The 16125-nt window shown below is 39.9% G+C and overlaps 1 protein-coding gene across 1 annotated transcript; it reads left to right on the forward strand.

Moving 5' to 3' along the window:
- Positions 1-4598: 4598 nt before the first annotated feature.
- adra1aa (adrenoceptor alpha 1Aa) lies at positions 4599-15871 on the forward strand. The gene is made up of 3 exons (XM_075468599.1): positions 4599-4799; positions 8572-10032; positions 14524-15871. Exons 2-3 carry the CDS (start codon positions 9156-9158, stop codon positions 15063-15065), a joined length of 1419 nt encoding a protein of 472 aa, XP_075324714.1. The 5' UTR covers positions 4599-4799; positions 8572-9155; the 3' UTR covers positions 15066-15871.
- Positions 15872-16125: the final 254 nt, after the last annotated feature.

Genomic DNA, 16125 nt, shown 5'->3' on the forward strand with positions numbered 1-16125 from the left:
TTTGCTCTTCTCTTTAGTGCACACCCATGCTGTACCAACTGTTACAAATTTCTTTGTGCCCTAAATGTCTCTCGCCTTATCTTTTCTGCCTCCTCACTTGTTGTGTTCAATACCTACATTCAAGGTCACTGCATGAGCCGTTTACCTCCACTCAGTCTAAATTTAGAAACATGGCATTTAATTTGTCTGCAAGACTGGATGCATTTGCAATTATTTTGCATTCATAAATTCAGAATGAATGGGCTCTGAATGGGTCCACTGATGGAATAATTTATCTGTAAGCAAAGATGGGCCCTTTTCTGTCTCTTTTCAGACAATTTTTCATCTTTTGACTAGATGTCCTGGGTGTCTCTGACTAATATACACGCGGGCTTCACGATTTCAAACAAAGTTTCTTGTAAAATCCTTAACTATATTGCTGCCCCAGAAATATCTGGAATTGTGATTGATTAATCAGATGATTGGCACCAGTCAGAGCGGGACAGACTGTGTTGTCATGTTAGATCATCCCTGCCATGATGCCTGCACAGAAAAGCATTAAAGAAGCTGAGCACCCTCAAGGTGAGTGTGCTGTACATCTGTGTTTGTGCATCTGTGTGTTAAGACGACAGCAGCATTTGCCCCCTTACAAGCCCTCACTATGACACTAAAGGGTAAAAGTGCAGCATTTAGGCCATAATTAGAGCTCTGTTCATAGTGGAGTTAATTGGGTCTGTCGTCATTACAGCAACTGCAGATAGAAGCATGCCCAGAGCCTGATAAAAGCCTCAAGCATTATACCACTTGAACATCATACAGTCTCTCTGTGACTCAGCCTTTCAACTTGTCGAGCCACCAGGTTACAGAAATGATCAAATGTATCATGTGGGTGGAGCACAGGTGCAGCTGAGCAACAACATTTTCCAAGTTTGAAACAAGCTTGAACAGTCTAATATAATTACCCTATTTGCATGCCAGCTGTGTGTATGTGTGTAGCGATAGGAAATAATTTGGTTGATTTATGGTTTTGCCTTATATTTGCATGTTCTCAAATGTTGAACACATTTTGAACAGTAACATGGATGGTTTCACCGTCCTCAGGTGGAAATATCTTCACAAACATTTGATGGGCTTTTATGAAATCCCTTTTTTGCCTTGTAGACATCATGTGAGCATATTTTAGCGTGCTGACATTAGCTAAAAACTAAACTTTTGTTGCCATTTTGGCTCTGGTCTTCAAGTCTAATTGATGTTCATGTTCGTGTTTTTGAGTATATTATACAATAATATTGTATATAGATGCAGCCAAACTTTATCACCTGTTTAATAAGTATGTTGCATTAACCACTAATATAGTGAAATTACTTTTTAATGTGTCTTTTGCTTCGGTGAACAGAAAGCTGACTGAGACTGCCCACTGTGGATTCAAACCACAACAGATTCCCGCAAGTGATCGAGAACAATTAATCACAAAAGTGTCTGTCAACTTTGATTGAATCACAGGGTGCCTTCACTTGGCACAGTTCATAAGGGATTTATGTCAGACAATGATGATGCGATGCTCACACCATAATAGGTCACCACTACGTGTCACACAGGACGGCTGTTGTACGACACACTGATAAGTCTTGAAATCCAGCCCCCCGCCTCTGATGGCTTGCTTTTTAATCAATCTTTCAGGTGTGAGCCTCAAGTTAGTCTAAGTGTGGGTGGACAGCTGACTGCTGCATCCTGAGGAGCTTCATCAAGCATGACGACAGAATCTATCACCTATCCTCTACAATCTCTTCTCAGTCTTTTCATTCAGCTTATTGAAAGAAACTAAAGGGAAAAAAATAGTAGATCAGTGGTTTCAAGAATATGATGGGAACATGACCGAAGGACTTATTGTTTCCATAATGAATTTGCCCCGAGAAATGAATGGAAATCACAGTGTGAGCTGCAGGAATAATGTTAGCTGTTTTCACTTACCTGATGTCATGGCTGAAATATTGCTGCCCTTTTTTTGTTCTGATTTTGTCAAAATCAGATCTGCCAGAGGAGAAATTTCTTGATAGGCAATTAAGCTAAATGTCACTGTAAATGCCAGCATTAGTCTGACTGCTCAGCTCAGGTTTGTCGCCTCTGTGATAGGAAATACGTATTCCAGTGTAAAGTTATTGATTTCAGTATGTTTCAAACTCAACAGCCTGCCTCATTGCATGGCCAACTATTGATGTCTTAAATAATCATCTGAAAAGCGGCTTGCTTGTTTTTGCTAGTGCCACTGCAGTCATGCATGCACAATGATAGACTTAATCTCCTCAAATGCTGTGACGATTCAAATTTAAATTCCTGTGAAAATTGTTTGTCAATTCTAAATCAACTCCATCTGTGACATTTGTTTTTAATGACAATCAATTCATTGTGCACATAGAAAATAAATCTCTAATTGTATTACTCCGTGCCTTTTGCTGTGTTTGTACTTTTAGAGAGTTCAGGTGTGCTGGGGATTTTGCTTTTGACAAGACAAAGTCGATTTTCCCCAGGATATAACAGCAGGTAAAAGGACAGACACTGTAAGATGAAAGTCTTCATTGATTGAGCGAAGAAGCTGTTCTCTGTCAACTGTTTGCTTCACAGATAGGCTTAACATCTTGCGCGCTAAGCAGTCTGCATCACCAGGAAGAGTCTCTACATCTGCTTGAAAAAAACAACGAACACTCGACCTGGCTTAAACTGAGGACTTGACCACATGGGGAAAAGGAGTAGCACCACCCCCCAAAATAAATCAATATACAGTGTTTATCCATGTGTGCTTGCTTCTTGTTTCTTCATCGCAGCTTATTTGAAAATGAGAATGAGCAGCCAGTGACTTTACTCTCCATCAAAATGATCTGTTACACCTTAGAAATAAAGAAACCATTAATGACTGAGTTGTACAACAAATAATTTGTATGTTCATAAATTATCTAATTAACTTATAGGCCACAGTTCAATTGGGGTAACACGTTCAAAAATACTTTGAAAAAAGGGTTTATTAAAAGCTACATAAGATATACATCTTTGATTATGGATGTTCTTTACATAGTGACTGGATTTTTGCAGTCTTGCTTTTGTACGTCACCACAAAGGACTAAAAATGAAGCAGTTAAGACTGAAAGAGTGAAAAGCAGACTTTCAGCTCTTATTGAATGGACTGATGAAAATAATGCATAAAACTTTTTGCATACGTAAGGCTGTATAATTTAAAGCATATTATGAAATTTGTTAAAAATGGTGGCCGTGTTATGGGCTTTTTTTGGCACTCGTGGGAACATCAATTCCCATGAGTGCCATAGAGACCCTGATGATGACAGTTGTTGATTTTGTGACAGATTGATTAGAGCAATAATGTCTGCTCTGGTTCAGTGAAATGCTACAATACTGACACGACTGCACTTGACACTGCAAATGGATAATGACTGAAAGCGTCACATGAAACCAACCCAAGAGCTTCGTAAGGCTAAGAAGTAAAATCTTATTAAAAGGCAGAGTCGGTCTCTTGATATCAGCCCATAAAAGAAAGAGCCACAAATATGTAACTCAAAGCAGCTGCTGTAAAGGAACGGCAAAGCATCTGACAGGAGGAATCAGTTGGTGAAGTCCACGGGTTCCAGACTTTAACACTACAAAGGATCTGCATCCACTGTTATGACTTCTAACCTCATTTTAAAGCCACGTTGGTTGTCCACAGTGGCCAAATATCTATAGACCCTGCGATTACCACAGCCATAGAATATTTGCATTTGGGTTGATAAAGTATTGAGGAGCAGTAGAAAAGGAGCTTTTTGCAGCATATGTTGTGTCACATCAGATAAAAACTGTACTTACATACAAAGGAAAAAACAATAAAAAAGAGAGCAGTTGTTGTCATTGTTATTTTCTCAAAAAAAAGGCATGAGCATCATAAATATTTCTAGCTATAAAGGCACTACGGAAAATGATGAGCAGTACCACCAAGGTAAAGCACCTAAAATGTGAAAGAAAGTGCCTTTATCATACTGTAAGGACAAAGATAGAAAACACTTGATCACCAAGTGTGAATGGTACATGAGCTGTCTTCTGTTGAAACTATTGGTCACAGCCAATACAGCCAGTGGGGACATTTGGGGTATGAGGTGCTGTCTGGGGCTGTAATCACGTTAAAAATCACCAAATTGACATAAATACTAATACTACAAGACAGCATCATTATCTATACTTTTATCGTTGGAGAAAGCCCTTCAAGAGATCAGCCCAGTCACTAAATGAAAACTACAAGAATAAGAAAACAAGATCAAACTGAGCATTTTTCTTCAGAATTGGTTTGGCAAACATTTTCCATTTATCTATCTCAAAGTTTGACTTGGACTGCAACGGAGACAATACTGTTAAGGTAAGTGAAGTCATTCAGCTTTTGTCCTTGTTTTCCCTCGCCGTTTGACAGTTGGTAAGATGAGTGATGACTGCTCAAAAAGTCGTGCAGGGTCGACGGTGACTGGCTGTGATGACGCACAGAGGGTGATGCTGAACGGGACTATGAGGTGGTGTGTGTGTGTGTGGGGGGGGGGGAATTCGGTGTGAAAGTAGATCGAGAGAGCAGTGAGTGATTTGGTGCTCATCATCATCATCATCATCTGAAGAGACTCGGAGCAACTGGGGATCGCGCGCGCGAACAAACCGGCAGATGTGGGCGCCCTCCTAGATGAGCGCACTTGGCTCTCCCGCTCTCCGCCTCCCAGCTCGACTCAGCCATCACAACCGCGTCTGAATGGGGCTCTGCCAAGTCGTGGGGATGTAAGACTCTAGATCAAAGTTAGGTGAGTCCAAGATGTGTTCATTTCGGGTATTTCTATAGTGTTTTCAACATGTTGTTGGTTTCATCCTCTCTTTCTTGATAGTTGTGTGCCGTTGAATGCGTTTCTGTATTTGTGTCCGCGCTTGTATGCAGGATAAATATTCGAGATAAACACGTTCTCTCATCTAGCCTAATTGATAACCGAGCGTAAGTTACTTAAAAAAAAAAACTAAAAAAAATCCATTAGTTTAGTTAGAATCAGTTTAAATTTGGGTTAAAGGTGCCAAAGTTGGTTTAGTCAAACGGAATCCGTGTGGATTCTTGTCATTTATTTTTGCCATTATACGACTTGTCTGGAAACGTTGCTCTATTATTAGACTGGTTGTTCATTTTTATTGTTCTGACCTTTTTAAGTTTTCCATTTATTTAGAGTTCACAACGTGGACCTTTGGATTTAGACCGATTTGAGTGATGCCACTGAAGTTTTCAGTGGGCGTACTGCAGAGAGCTCTCTCGTGACAACAAGCTCTGACATTTTATTAAGGTGGATGTCACCATCTGTCAGGTGGAGTCTAACACGGAGGCCACATCTTATAGAGCTGGGATTTACTCCACACACTAGCGAAGAGGATGAAATTTGATCTGAGCCACAATGGCTGTTTAGCCCTGACCAATTAAAATAGCTGCAGACATGAAGAAGCTCCACGCTGTCCACCGTATCAACACAATGTTGCGTGTCTGTCTGGAAAACAGCCAACACCAAGCTTTTATTTGTCCACTGAGCTGCAGTGCACAAATATGCTACTAACCAGAATAATACTCAACAGTTTGAAAAGAAAGTAAATGCAGATGCCCTGGCCTTGAGCAGGGCACGGAACCTTGATCTACATTAACGTAGAGCTGCTCACTTCCTTTGGGGCCACCTTGCAGCACGTCCGCCCTTTCACTTGGCAGCCCTGTCTGACGATGAGTGTTGCTCAGAATAATGAACAGATTAGTGCTGGAAAAGAGAGCAATATGTCAATCTACAGGAGAATCAGTCCAAATAAAATCTGATTTTCCTCCTACTCATTTGTTTGTTAAGAAACAAAATTATTATTAATAATTTCACAGTGACGGTCACAGAGCAGCCTCAAATATAAAGAAACTTACTCATGATATTCATGTCTTTTTTACTGTAACTTTGCATACTGGCTTTGGCATCTTTTTGATGATGTCATGAAAACCTACCCTGAAACCCTTTACGACTAAAACTGCATTGACTAAAGTTGTCTAAATCCAACAAGTTTATTTGCTTGATTAAAAGGCTGCAGATCACAAGATCTATTTTAATGCAGCAACAACAACTCGTGCTTTAAGCTGGAGTATCTTCATTTTTTCCAAAGAACAAAAAGATGATGCTATAATGAGCTTTGGCATTGCTCATTTTGATACACATATAACTTTCATAATTACCTTATGGGCATTATTACCAGCCTCCTTCCTGTACTTGAGTGGGTGGGAGAAACTCGGTGGTACTGTATTATGAAGGCTTCTGCCTGCAGACTTTGCCGCTTTGTGCCAACACAGGAGCTAACCTGAAACATATAAGTCAGTTAAACATGCTGAGCATCTGAGCACGCAGAGTGGGGCTCAGGTTTGTGGGGCATGGAGGAAAAGGTCAGTCAGTGGTTAATGGTGAGGTGAGGAGCAGCGCAGAGGAGAGGGGAGGACTGAAAACTTAATGCGTCGCTATAATATTGCATTGTATTGTTGTGAAAGCTGAGATGTTTTGTGATAATAGATAGATAGATAGATAGATAGATAGATAGATAGATAGATAGATAGATAGATAGATAGATAGATAGATAGATAGATAGATAGATGGTCAACTCAGATGAACTTTTAATTTGTCTCCACCAAAGCAGCTTAACAAAATCCAAACTTTCCCAACAGAACCGCTCTACTTTTACTAGTCCCTCTTGTCTAATCTACGTACATTTACTTAATCTGCACAGGCTAGATTAATTTGACATCTGTCAAAGTGAAGGAGTTTGTGTAATGGTGACACATTGTTCTGCCAGATCAAGATGAAAAAGTCAGGAGGAGCCAGAGTAAACGCTGCATAAGGATCCTTTCATGATAAAGCAAACCGAGCACCTAAATTTTATATTACCTCTCTGCAGCTGGAGATCCAGGACGAGCATGAGTTTCAATTTTAAACAGGAACTGTTTTGAACAACAACAATTCAAATGTGTGTTATGTCGATACTAAGTGTTATTTATGACAAATGTGGAACGGAATTGATATGATTTGATAGTAAAATGAACAAAATAGGAAAATAAGATGTCACAACTAATGGTGTAAACTGGAATTATTCTTACATTTGCTAAAATGTCCTCGTCAATGTGCAATTGTACAAAACTGATCAAATCTTATTTTTAGATGAAAACAAAACAAATAAAGATAAACGCACATGCGTATGATTTTCTTTCCCAGGGCTTTGGAGATCAGCCTAATGACACATTTCATTTAATTAAATTCCTGCTTTGAATCATTTTGGGTGATTAACTGTTAGATCTTATGTTTGTGTACATCTGACATTTTTGTTTCTGTGACAGATGTTGACAGACAGATGTCAGAGTAAAAAATAGAGAAGAGAAGAGAAAAAGCTGTCTCTTGCTACACAGCCTGACATTTGGCATATTCTGTTGGTGCAATATTAGACACACACATTTTAATGAACATTTTAATACACACAGTGGCACAATTTTAGTGGTCAGTCGAAAAACATGTTCATCGTTACTGCCATTTGCACATTGGCAACATTTACGTAACACACCCCATAGGATCAGAGAGTTGGGTCATTCTGCCATCTTCTATACTGAAAAACTATGAATTTCAGGATATGTTAACATTTCTAAATGGTCAAAACTCTGGCACATACATTTTTTTACAATTGATATTTTGAAAAATGTATTGCTTTAGGGATTTTTTAAAAAGAAATGTGACCAGATCAAATCCTCACAACACCACGTGCTGTGCCCCACAAAAACTGCATCAAGGGCAAGTGGCTTTAATGGCAGCACCATTTTTGTTAATTGTAGGAGTTGTTTTGCCCTAATTCTCACACAGAGGCAAAGAGGTAGAGTGGAAAAAAAACTACCCTGATTTTGTCAAAAGAGTAAAAAAAAAAAAAAAGAAAATTTGCAATATCTCTGGAGCTGAGAGTCGGTAGTTAGCTGAGTTTAGCATAAAGAGTTAGCCTCTTCCTGAGAGAGAACCTTAGTTGATTCATCAAATTAAAACAAAAACAGCAGTTAAAATCAATGGTTTTCTGATTGCACAGAGAGTTTGGCTGAAACTATTTTTAGACCAGTGTTCATAGGGTTATTGATTTTTTTTCTCCATTAGCCTGAGCATGCTAGGTTTCCTCACTGCAGTCTTTATGCTAAGCTAAGCTTCCGCTTGATAATCAGCAGGTTGTGGGACGAATATCCAAATTGTTCATTAACTTATTTTCCAAAAATCGCAAACTAATTTGAACAAGCCAAAGTAAAGACTTATTGTCATAACAATTGATCATACACGTAGTGAAATTCTCAACTTGTTTGAACGTGTGATATTGATTTATTTAAAGGAGAGATTGTTTCTCAATAGAGTTAAGCAGTGGTGAAATGGAAAAAAGAAAAAGAAAAAAGGAAACACAAAGCAATAGGCAAAGCAAGAAATGATAAAGGTGTTTTGTTACTGTTTGTGGTAGCTGTGTCAGTTCTCTCAAAGCACATTTTTTCTGTTTCTCTTTTCAAAAAAGGCACTGGATGCTGCCACTTGGTGCTGACGCTCAATATGCCCGAGCCTTCAACAGGAACAGCCTGGATGTTGAGTCCTGCCCAGCTCCCACCCTGTCCAGAGGGGTGGGTTCTCATTCCAGCTTTCAATACAACAGACTTGAAGTTTTGTTCCAAAGGGAAACTTTAGGTTCGCAGGATCGTTCAAAGTACACCCATCTATCTTATCTGAAATGTATTTTAAGCTGTATTTTGAACCAGCGGCATAATATCAGTAGTAACACTAACATTTTAAAGATGGATTAGTCATTTCAGCACAGCAGGTTTCATTTGCATATTTTATACTTCTTTCTGTGTTTCTGCAAAGGATCTCGATTTATTGCCAACATAATGGCTCATTTGCTCGAGGCTTCATCATTCAATTATGTTATGACAAGACAAAGTTAATGTGATCATTACTCTAATGGCTTTTATGAGAATGCCCTGATGTCCCTTTTCTTTTGCAGAGAACTTAACTAGGTGTGTGTTCCAGCAAACCTTTGGACAGTGTCGAGTGTCAGTGTTATATTGTCATATTGTCCAGCTGGTGGTTTCTGTGCTGGACAATATGACCCCAAGTTCTCTAACACAGAACTGCTCCAACTGCAGCCAGGTTTCAGTCCCAGAGCTCAATGTGGTTAAGGCTGTAGTTTTGGGCTTGATTCTTGGTGTTTTCATCATGTTTGGAGTTGTTGGAAACATCCTAGTAATCCTGTCTGTGGTTTGTCATCGACACCTGAGGACAGTCACGCATTATTTTATAGTTAATCTGGCAGTGGCAGACTTGTTGCTGAGCTCCACCGTACTGCCCTTCTCTGCCATTTTTGAGATCCTGGATCGATGGGTGTTTGGACGCATTTTTTGTGATGTTTGGGCAGCTGTGGATGTGCTCTGCTGCACAGCCTCTATTATGAGCCTCTGTGTGATCTCGGTGGACCGCTACATTGGAGTCAGTTACCCTCTGCGTTACCCATCTATAATGACGAAACGCAGGGCTCTGTTGGCTGTGATGCTGCTGTGGGTGCTCTCTTTCATTATATCTATCGGGCCTTTGTTTGGCTGGAAAGAGCCAGCACCAGAGGACGAGTCCATCTGCAAGATTACAGAGGAACCAGGCTATGCAATCTTCTCAGCTGTGGGCTCCTTCTACCTCCCTCTCGCCATCATACTAGTCATGTACTGTCGGGTGTATGTGGTAGCTCACAGAGAAAGCCAGGGGCTGAGAGAGGGCCACAAAACAGAGAAGTCAGACTCGGAGCAGGTGATTCTCAGGATGCACCGTGGCAACACAATTGTATCAGAGGACGACGCCCTTCGCAGCCGCACACATTTTGCGCTGCGACTGCTCAAGTTCTCACGTGAGAAGAAAGCTGCCAAGACACTGGGCATTGTGGTCGGATGCTTTGTGTTATGCTGGCTGCCCTTTTTCCTCGTGCTCCCCATTGGTGAGTATTGTCATCCTCATCCTGCATGCGATTACTAATTTTGTGAGGCAAATGTTGTCCATTTTCAGATCAGCTTTTGTGTAATTTGTTTACATTTTGAAAAGTTAAAGGGTTGTTTTGACAACTGAGAGGGTAAGGATATTTTTACCTTCCTTTCAATTAAATGGAAAAACTGTTTCTATTCATGCCTGCATCTTAAACATTATTGTAGTCTGTGACAGCTTATCTAAAGAAGCTGAATTTTTTTTTACCTCATAAGAGCTAGAATATAGCAGACCAGAAGATATTATATATATCAATATTAAATCTGTAACTAACCAAAGTCCACGTCCAGCCCAAATTCAGGTAAACAGTCATTGTTGGTTCTTTTTCAGTCCGAATTCAGCTAAATTTGCTGATCCTATGTTCAGGCTTGCCCAAAATCCACCCAAAAACCTTGCCAGATTAGTCCGCTATCATGAGGCCAGAGCTGGCTGACATGTTGAGCTGTTAGCAGAACAAAGTCAAGTGAGCTGACACTGAAAACAGACAGACAGCTGGCCTGGCTGTCCTCCGAGTTCACAAATTCATTTTTCTTAAATCCTATAAAAACTAAAAGACAAGTTTTTAGAGGGTTGTTTGGTGGACTTGTTCATGACTGTCCATAATAATCGTCACCAGTTCTTCGTATGTTATAGATGTGCTGCATTCATATTTTGTCACTTATGATAAAAGTGATAAATAATCACATGGCTTTTTTTCAAGTCTGCTAAATTAATTTAAACAACCAGACCCATCTTCAGTGTCACATTGAATAAGTAGATTTTAGTGATATTTGGGGTAACAAAAGAAATGTATTTTCCAAAATGCCACTGCTGCTTTTAAAAAAAACAATTCTTCTATGACTCTTAAAGGTGTTTAATCTCTCATCTGAAAGGCTTCTTCAGTTCTGATAAAAGATGACCTGGATGACTGAGAATCCACAGTAAAAAAGTTGATGGGAAACTTTTTAAACGTTTTTTACCATTAAGGCTTATATTCTTGATCTCCTACATTTACGCATGAGTCAGACCACTTATAAAGAGCTGTTTGAATAATGCATTCATTCATTATACAGATCCATTCATTCATTTATCCTACTGCCAGGTTTCTAAGTGCTTGCAAATTTATTGGTTAGATCATGTTAATTGAATTCCTACATTGTGGATCAGACTGAGGTTACTAACAGATGAGTTGAGCAGCCACCTGAGCGTCATACAGTAGTAAATGTAAAGGTAGGCACCCTAGAAGTAGGCTCTATGTATCTTTCATATCTCTGACATCCTCTTGTCCTCCCCATCTGTAAATAAAAACAGAGAACCTCAGACCAACAAAATGCAGACCCTTTCATCAGGTGTCAGGCCATCTCCAGCTCCTGCTTCTTCCCTCCATTGTGTTTGTTATTGAACTCATCATAGTGCCGCTGCTTCAGTGACAGATAAACCCTGCGGACCTTGGGAGAAACATATGATGTCTCTATCCTAGAGCCCCAAGCCTGATTAAAACCAGCTTGAAGGGAATTAATTACATGGCTTGCCAACCTATGAACTATGTGTGCTGTTGTGTGTGGGGGATATCTAAACCAAGTAGATATCAGATGTGCCAAAACCCTCACGAGTCCTGTCTGGTTTTTATTTATTCCAAGCTCTCATGCTTGTAAATAGCTACAACTATAGCTATACCTTTACCATTTGGTAAAGTACTTTCCTGACTGTGAAAGGAGTAAAAGCCTCAGCTTACCAATGCCCCTGTATTAACTCTGGCATTACTCTTGATATGCCACATATGCCTACAGATGATAGATTTAGCAATGACTCACCAACATTGGTCTGGATTTGACACGTTGGTCTGATGGTGAAGATATTGTTTTATCATTAAAGAAATAAAAGTACAGGACTTTGATCGTTGCAATAATCTAAAAAATGCAAGTTATTAGGCTTTATTTGTATTTCTTGGTTGTCCTCCTCTCTCCTTGACATTTCAGAGGTTCCTCCTGAGGACCATTGGGAAGCATAAAGTGAGCTGTTGCTATTTATTTAATTTTTTTAAAGAAGCTTACTTTGGTGCCCTTATGGCATATCATATTAAAGCACTGATAGAGTTCACGTGTAGAGGCATGTGCATTGCCATCTAATGTTACTACTTCTGTCAAGGTCCTTGGTTTTGGCATATCCTGCTTTATATTGAAAAGTCACTTGCCTCATATGTTGTATACTTCATTCTGTATGATTACTTTCTGATGTGAGTGTAGGCTGTAATTGAGAGTGAGTCCATTGCTGTGACCTGTGCTTATAAAGAAATAACTTATTATGTTTCTCCAAATGCAAAGAAGGATTCTTTCCTTGCCTAAGAGGGGTGCAACTTGGAAGTACCGTTCCTACCAAGAAACAATCCTTGACTTTGAGAAGCAGCTACTGTGTGTCTTTCTTCACTTGTCATTAGGTCATCTGTGTTTGTACCTCCAGGCGGTTTGTCTGCCTCAGTACTGCATTTGTGCTCCTAATCCATATGAGTTAGGATGTTTAAAATATATATGTGTAATATATTTGAAAGTCATAGTGCTCAATGACCCTGTTGGTTTGTAGTAGAGAGGAGTGGGGTGAGGACATGGCAGCGTGAAGTGATAGATTTGTTTTTATTGTCCACACACCTCACGCTATCAGTGATGTTTACACAGCCTCTGTCAAGGGGTTACAACCTAAAGGCATCCAGAACACAGAAAGATGAGATGAAACAAGGAAAATACCGACACAGGAGAGTTTGTGCTTAAATGTCTCCTCAGACAAATACACTACAACAAGTAGGTGTTAAGAAATGATTGAGTGGGGTTGTTTAATTAGCTTGTAAGACCAGCATCCTACTGAATGAAAGAAAATCATATTAAACAAGACCATTCTCAATGCTCTGCACCAATCTCCTAGGTATCCAGAGGTTGCATAGCTACCACACAATATGACAACGCTAGCTTAGTGGCTTCAAATTCCCCGTGATGGCACTCAGAATGAGACAACAAACCATCAAATCCTTTCTGTCTGATACATTATGATGGTACAAAGGTGGAAATGAAAGACCAAGGTGATGCCAAGTAGATCTATTTCAGTGACACAGCCCTGTGTAGATGATGCCCTGTGAAGACTGGACAGAAACACTACTACATTTGCATGGTACTTTTCCACCATGTCTGCAGGACATGTTGAATATGACTTTAGAAAATCACCGTATGTCTGGGTTGCCAGTACCCTGAAGTAACAATCAAATAATCAATCAAATAATTCTGTTTAAAATCACTTTTCACGAAACAAGGTTCTCTTTTTATATTTGGCATTACAATGAATGCTGTTTCATTGTTCAACAAATCCCCTCCCTTTGTATTTTGTGTTTATCTCTCCGAGACAACATGTCTTTGTGGTTGCATGATTGAAATCTCAACGGCTATGACAAAAAGCCCTCGTGGCATAACAACCACATGTTATGCAACAGATTTTTAAGGGTCTCTCTCAGCTAAAACCTGTTGCTTTTTTGTGAAGGTTACACATAACTGGAGCTGGAAAGCTATGGATGCCTCATTGATTCTGAACTACAAAAGACATTTATCTAACAGATGCAATACCCTTGTTTTTTTTGTAAAAAACAAACAAAAAAGTATCTGACAGGGGCACTGGCAATAATGGAATTGTGTTTTGTGGTGCAGCTGGGGATAAAGTATATGAGCTGTACAGACAGGCTCAAAATTATTTGCTCTCAAGCTCTCCCTAGTTCTTCCATCCATCCATCTCTGTATCACCATCTCATTTTTCCAAAGCCCACGTTTTACCTTCTGCAACAGCTCGCCAAATAAAGCATTTCTCCCCTTCTACCTCTGAAAATAGATGACAGAGTGAAAGATATAGCACAAGAAGTCAGCCATTAAATTATTTTAATGTTTCACTGGCAGCCTCTAAATACGTGACGAGTCACCTACATTTACAGTGACTAACAGGCCTGCATGCAATGTGCCTGTTAAGCCATTACCTTTGCTTCTTCATTAAAGATCCCACTCACATTCATGAGTGCTTCCTCTAATCAAAAGGAGCACAGTTTATGGCTGCAATTTTATTCAAACCTCAAGAAGGGAGCAAGTACGAAACTCAGATTCAGGGGTTACTGGATAAATCATAAATAAAGTGTCTTTACCAGTCACTCTGTTGGGAAGCTTAATGATGTGTCTATCTATAGTTGCCTCTTCTTATTTCACAGAAATTCATCCTCATCCTGAAGGAGGCATGACAAAGAAATAATGAAGAACTAGAGTGCTAAAATTCAATCTAAATATCTTCATACAGGCTGACAGCATGTCTCATGGGACTAGTTACCACTTCAAATATAGAATCCGTCTAATTTGAGGTTCCACAGATTAAAGCCCAGCATGTTAGTATTTTCACTTGTGCAGATTATTGTTCATTCTGCTAAAATAAGTATCCATTGTCACTACAGGTTCCATTTTCCCTGCATATAGACCTTCAGACACTGTCTTCAAGATCACCTTCTGGCTCGGTTACTTCAACAGCTGCATCAACCCCATCATCTACCCATGCTCCAACCAGGAGTTTAAAAAAGCTTTTCAGAGTTTACTTGGAGTTCACTGTTTGAGAATGACTCCCAGACCACACCACCATCATCTGAGTGCGTGTCAAAGTCAAACACAAGGCCACAGCCAGGGCCTCACTCTCAGCCTTGACAGCAGGGGGGCTCCCTGCAGGCTCAGCCCCTCCTCCTCTGTAGCTCTGTCCAGAACTCCTTCCTCCAGGGACAGCAGGGAATGGAAGATCTTTTCTGGAGGACCCATAAACAGCGGACCTGGACCAGCTGAAACAAGCAGAACTAAAGTGGCCCAACTTTGCAATAAAAGCCTCCATCATAGCTGCTGTTGCATCATTAGTGCTGAAAGTCCCTCATCAGAGCCCCCACCTGTCGGAGAGCTTCCTACCATTAAAATCCACCAACTGTCTCTGTCAGAAAAAGGAGAGCCTGTATAACCACTGTAGTCATTCATGCATTATTTATGACTTTTCTGAGGTCAAAGATGAGAATATATTTCTTTTTGCTGTGATCGAACTGCGCCTGCTTTGAGGTTTAAATTTCTAACATTTCTAACAATTTCTCAGCTTGAATATCTTTCCCTTTTTTGTTTTTCCTTTCTGGATATAAGATTGTCACACACCTAGCTTCTACTAAAATGGCTTTTTGGCTTTTAAACTCTGTACTGCAGAATGCAGCTGTACAAAGGTGAAAATAAGGCAGCCGAGGTGGACCAACTGTTTTATGTACATATTTTATATATTGCAGAAGAGCAGATTAAATGTGTAAAAGTGTAAATAAGAAATATTCATCTATTGCTCGATCTCACAAATCATGTAGAAAAGTGCTGCTGCTCCTGTTGTCTCCAAAGTTTGTCTGATACTGCTCCTGTTGTGAAAATGATGTTTGTACATGGTTAAAACCAAGGGACCATGGGTACTTCTGTGTCACTTACAATAAATTTGTAGAGATATTCTCAAGAAAGGATTAACGAGGATATTTCTGGATTTCTCTTGTTGATTTTTTTGCTTTGTTTCCTGTTTTTGGATTGATTCATTAGATAAATTCCCCCCATCAAAACATGTTGTTCATCCACCCACATTCCCACCATTTCATGTACCTCTGAGTAGTGCCAGATGGATGTCTTAATATACTTCTGTGGAATTTTAACTGACCTTGTGGTTGCTGGCCTCAAGCCTCTTAAAAAATACGCCAGATTTAGAGATGTCAAGATAAGTCTACAGTCTCAGACATTCTTCTCTCAGGCTGCACTCCTCATTTTTGATAACCAACTACATTCATTGCCTCAGCCTTCATCAGCGAAGTCCAGAGGTGAGAAACTGAGAGAGTTTAGTGTGAGTTCGAGACTGCAAAGTGTCTCTGTTTACGCAGCAGCATCAAAGGGCAAGAGGACAACTGCTGCCAACTGTATCGATTTATTTTCTCCTGGCTACTCCCTCTGTAGCACCAGGATGCGCTCCCTTTCTGAGTGTGGGCGGAAAGATATGCAATCGGCAT

This window comes from Odontesthes bonariensis, chromosome 6 (genome assembly GCF_027942865.1).
Source record: "Odontesthes bonariensis isolate fOdoBon6 chromosome 6, fOdoBon6.hap1, whole genome shotgun sequence".
Classification (NCBI taxonomy): domain Eukaryota; kingdom Metazoa; phylum Chordata; class Actinopteri; order Atheriniformes; family Atherinopsidae; genus Odontesthes; species Odontesthes bonariensis.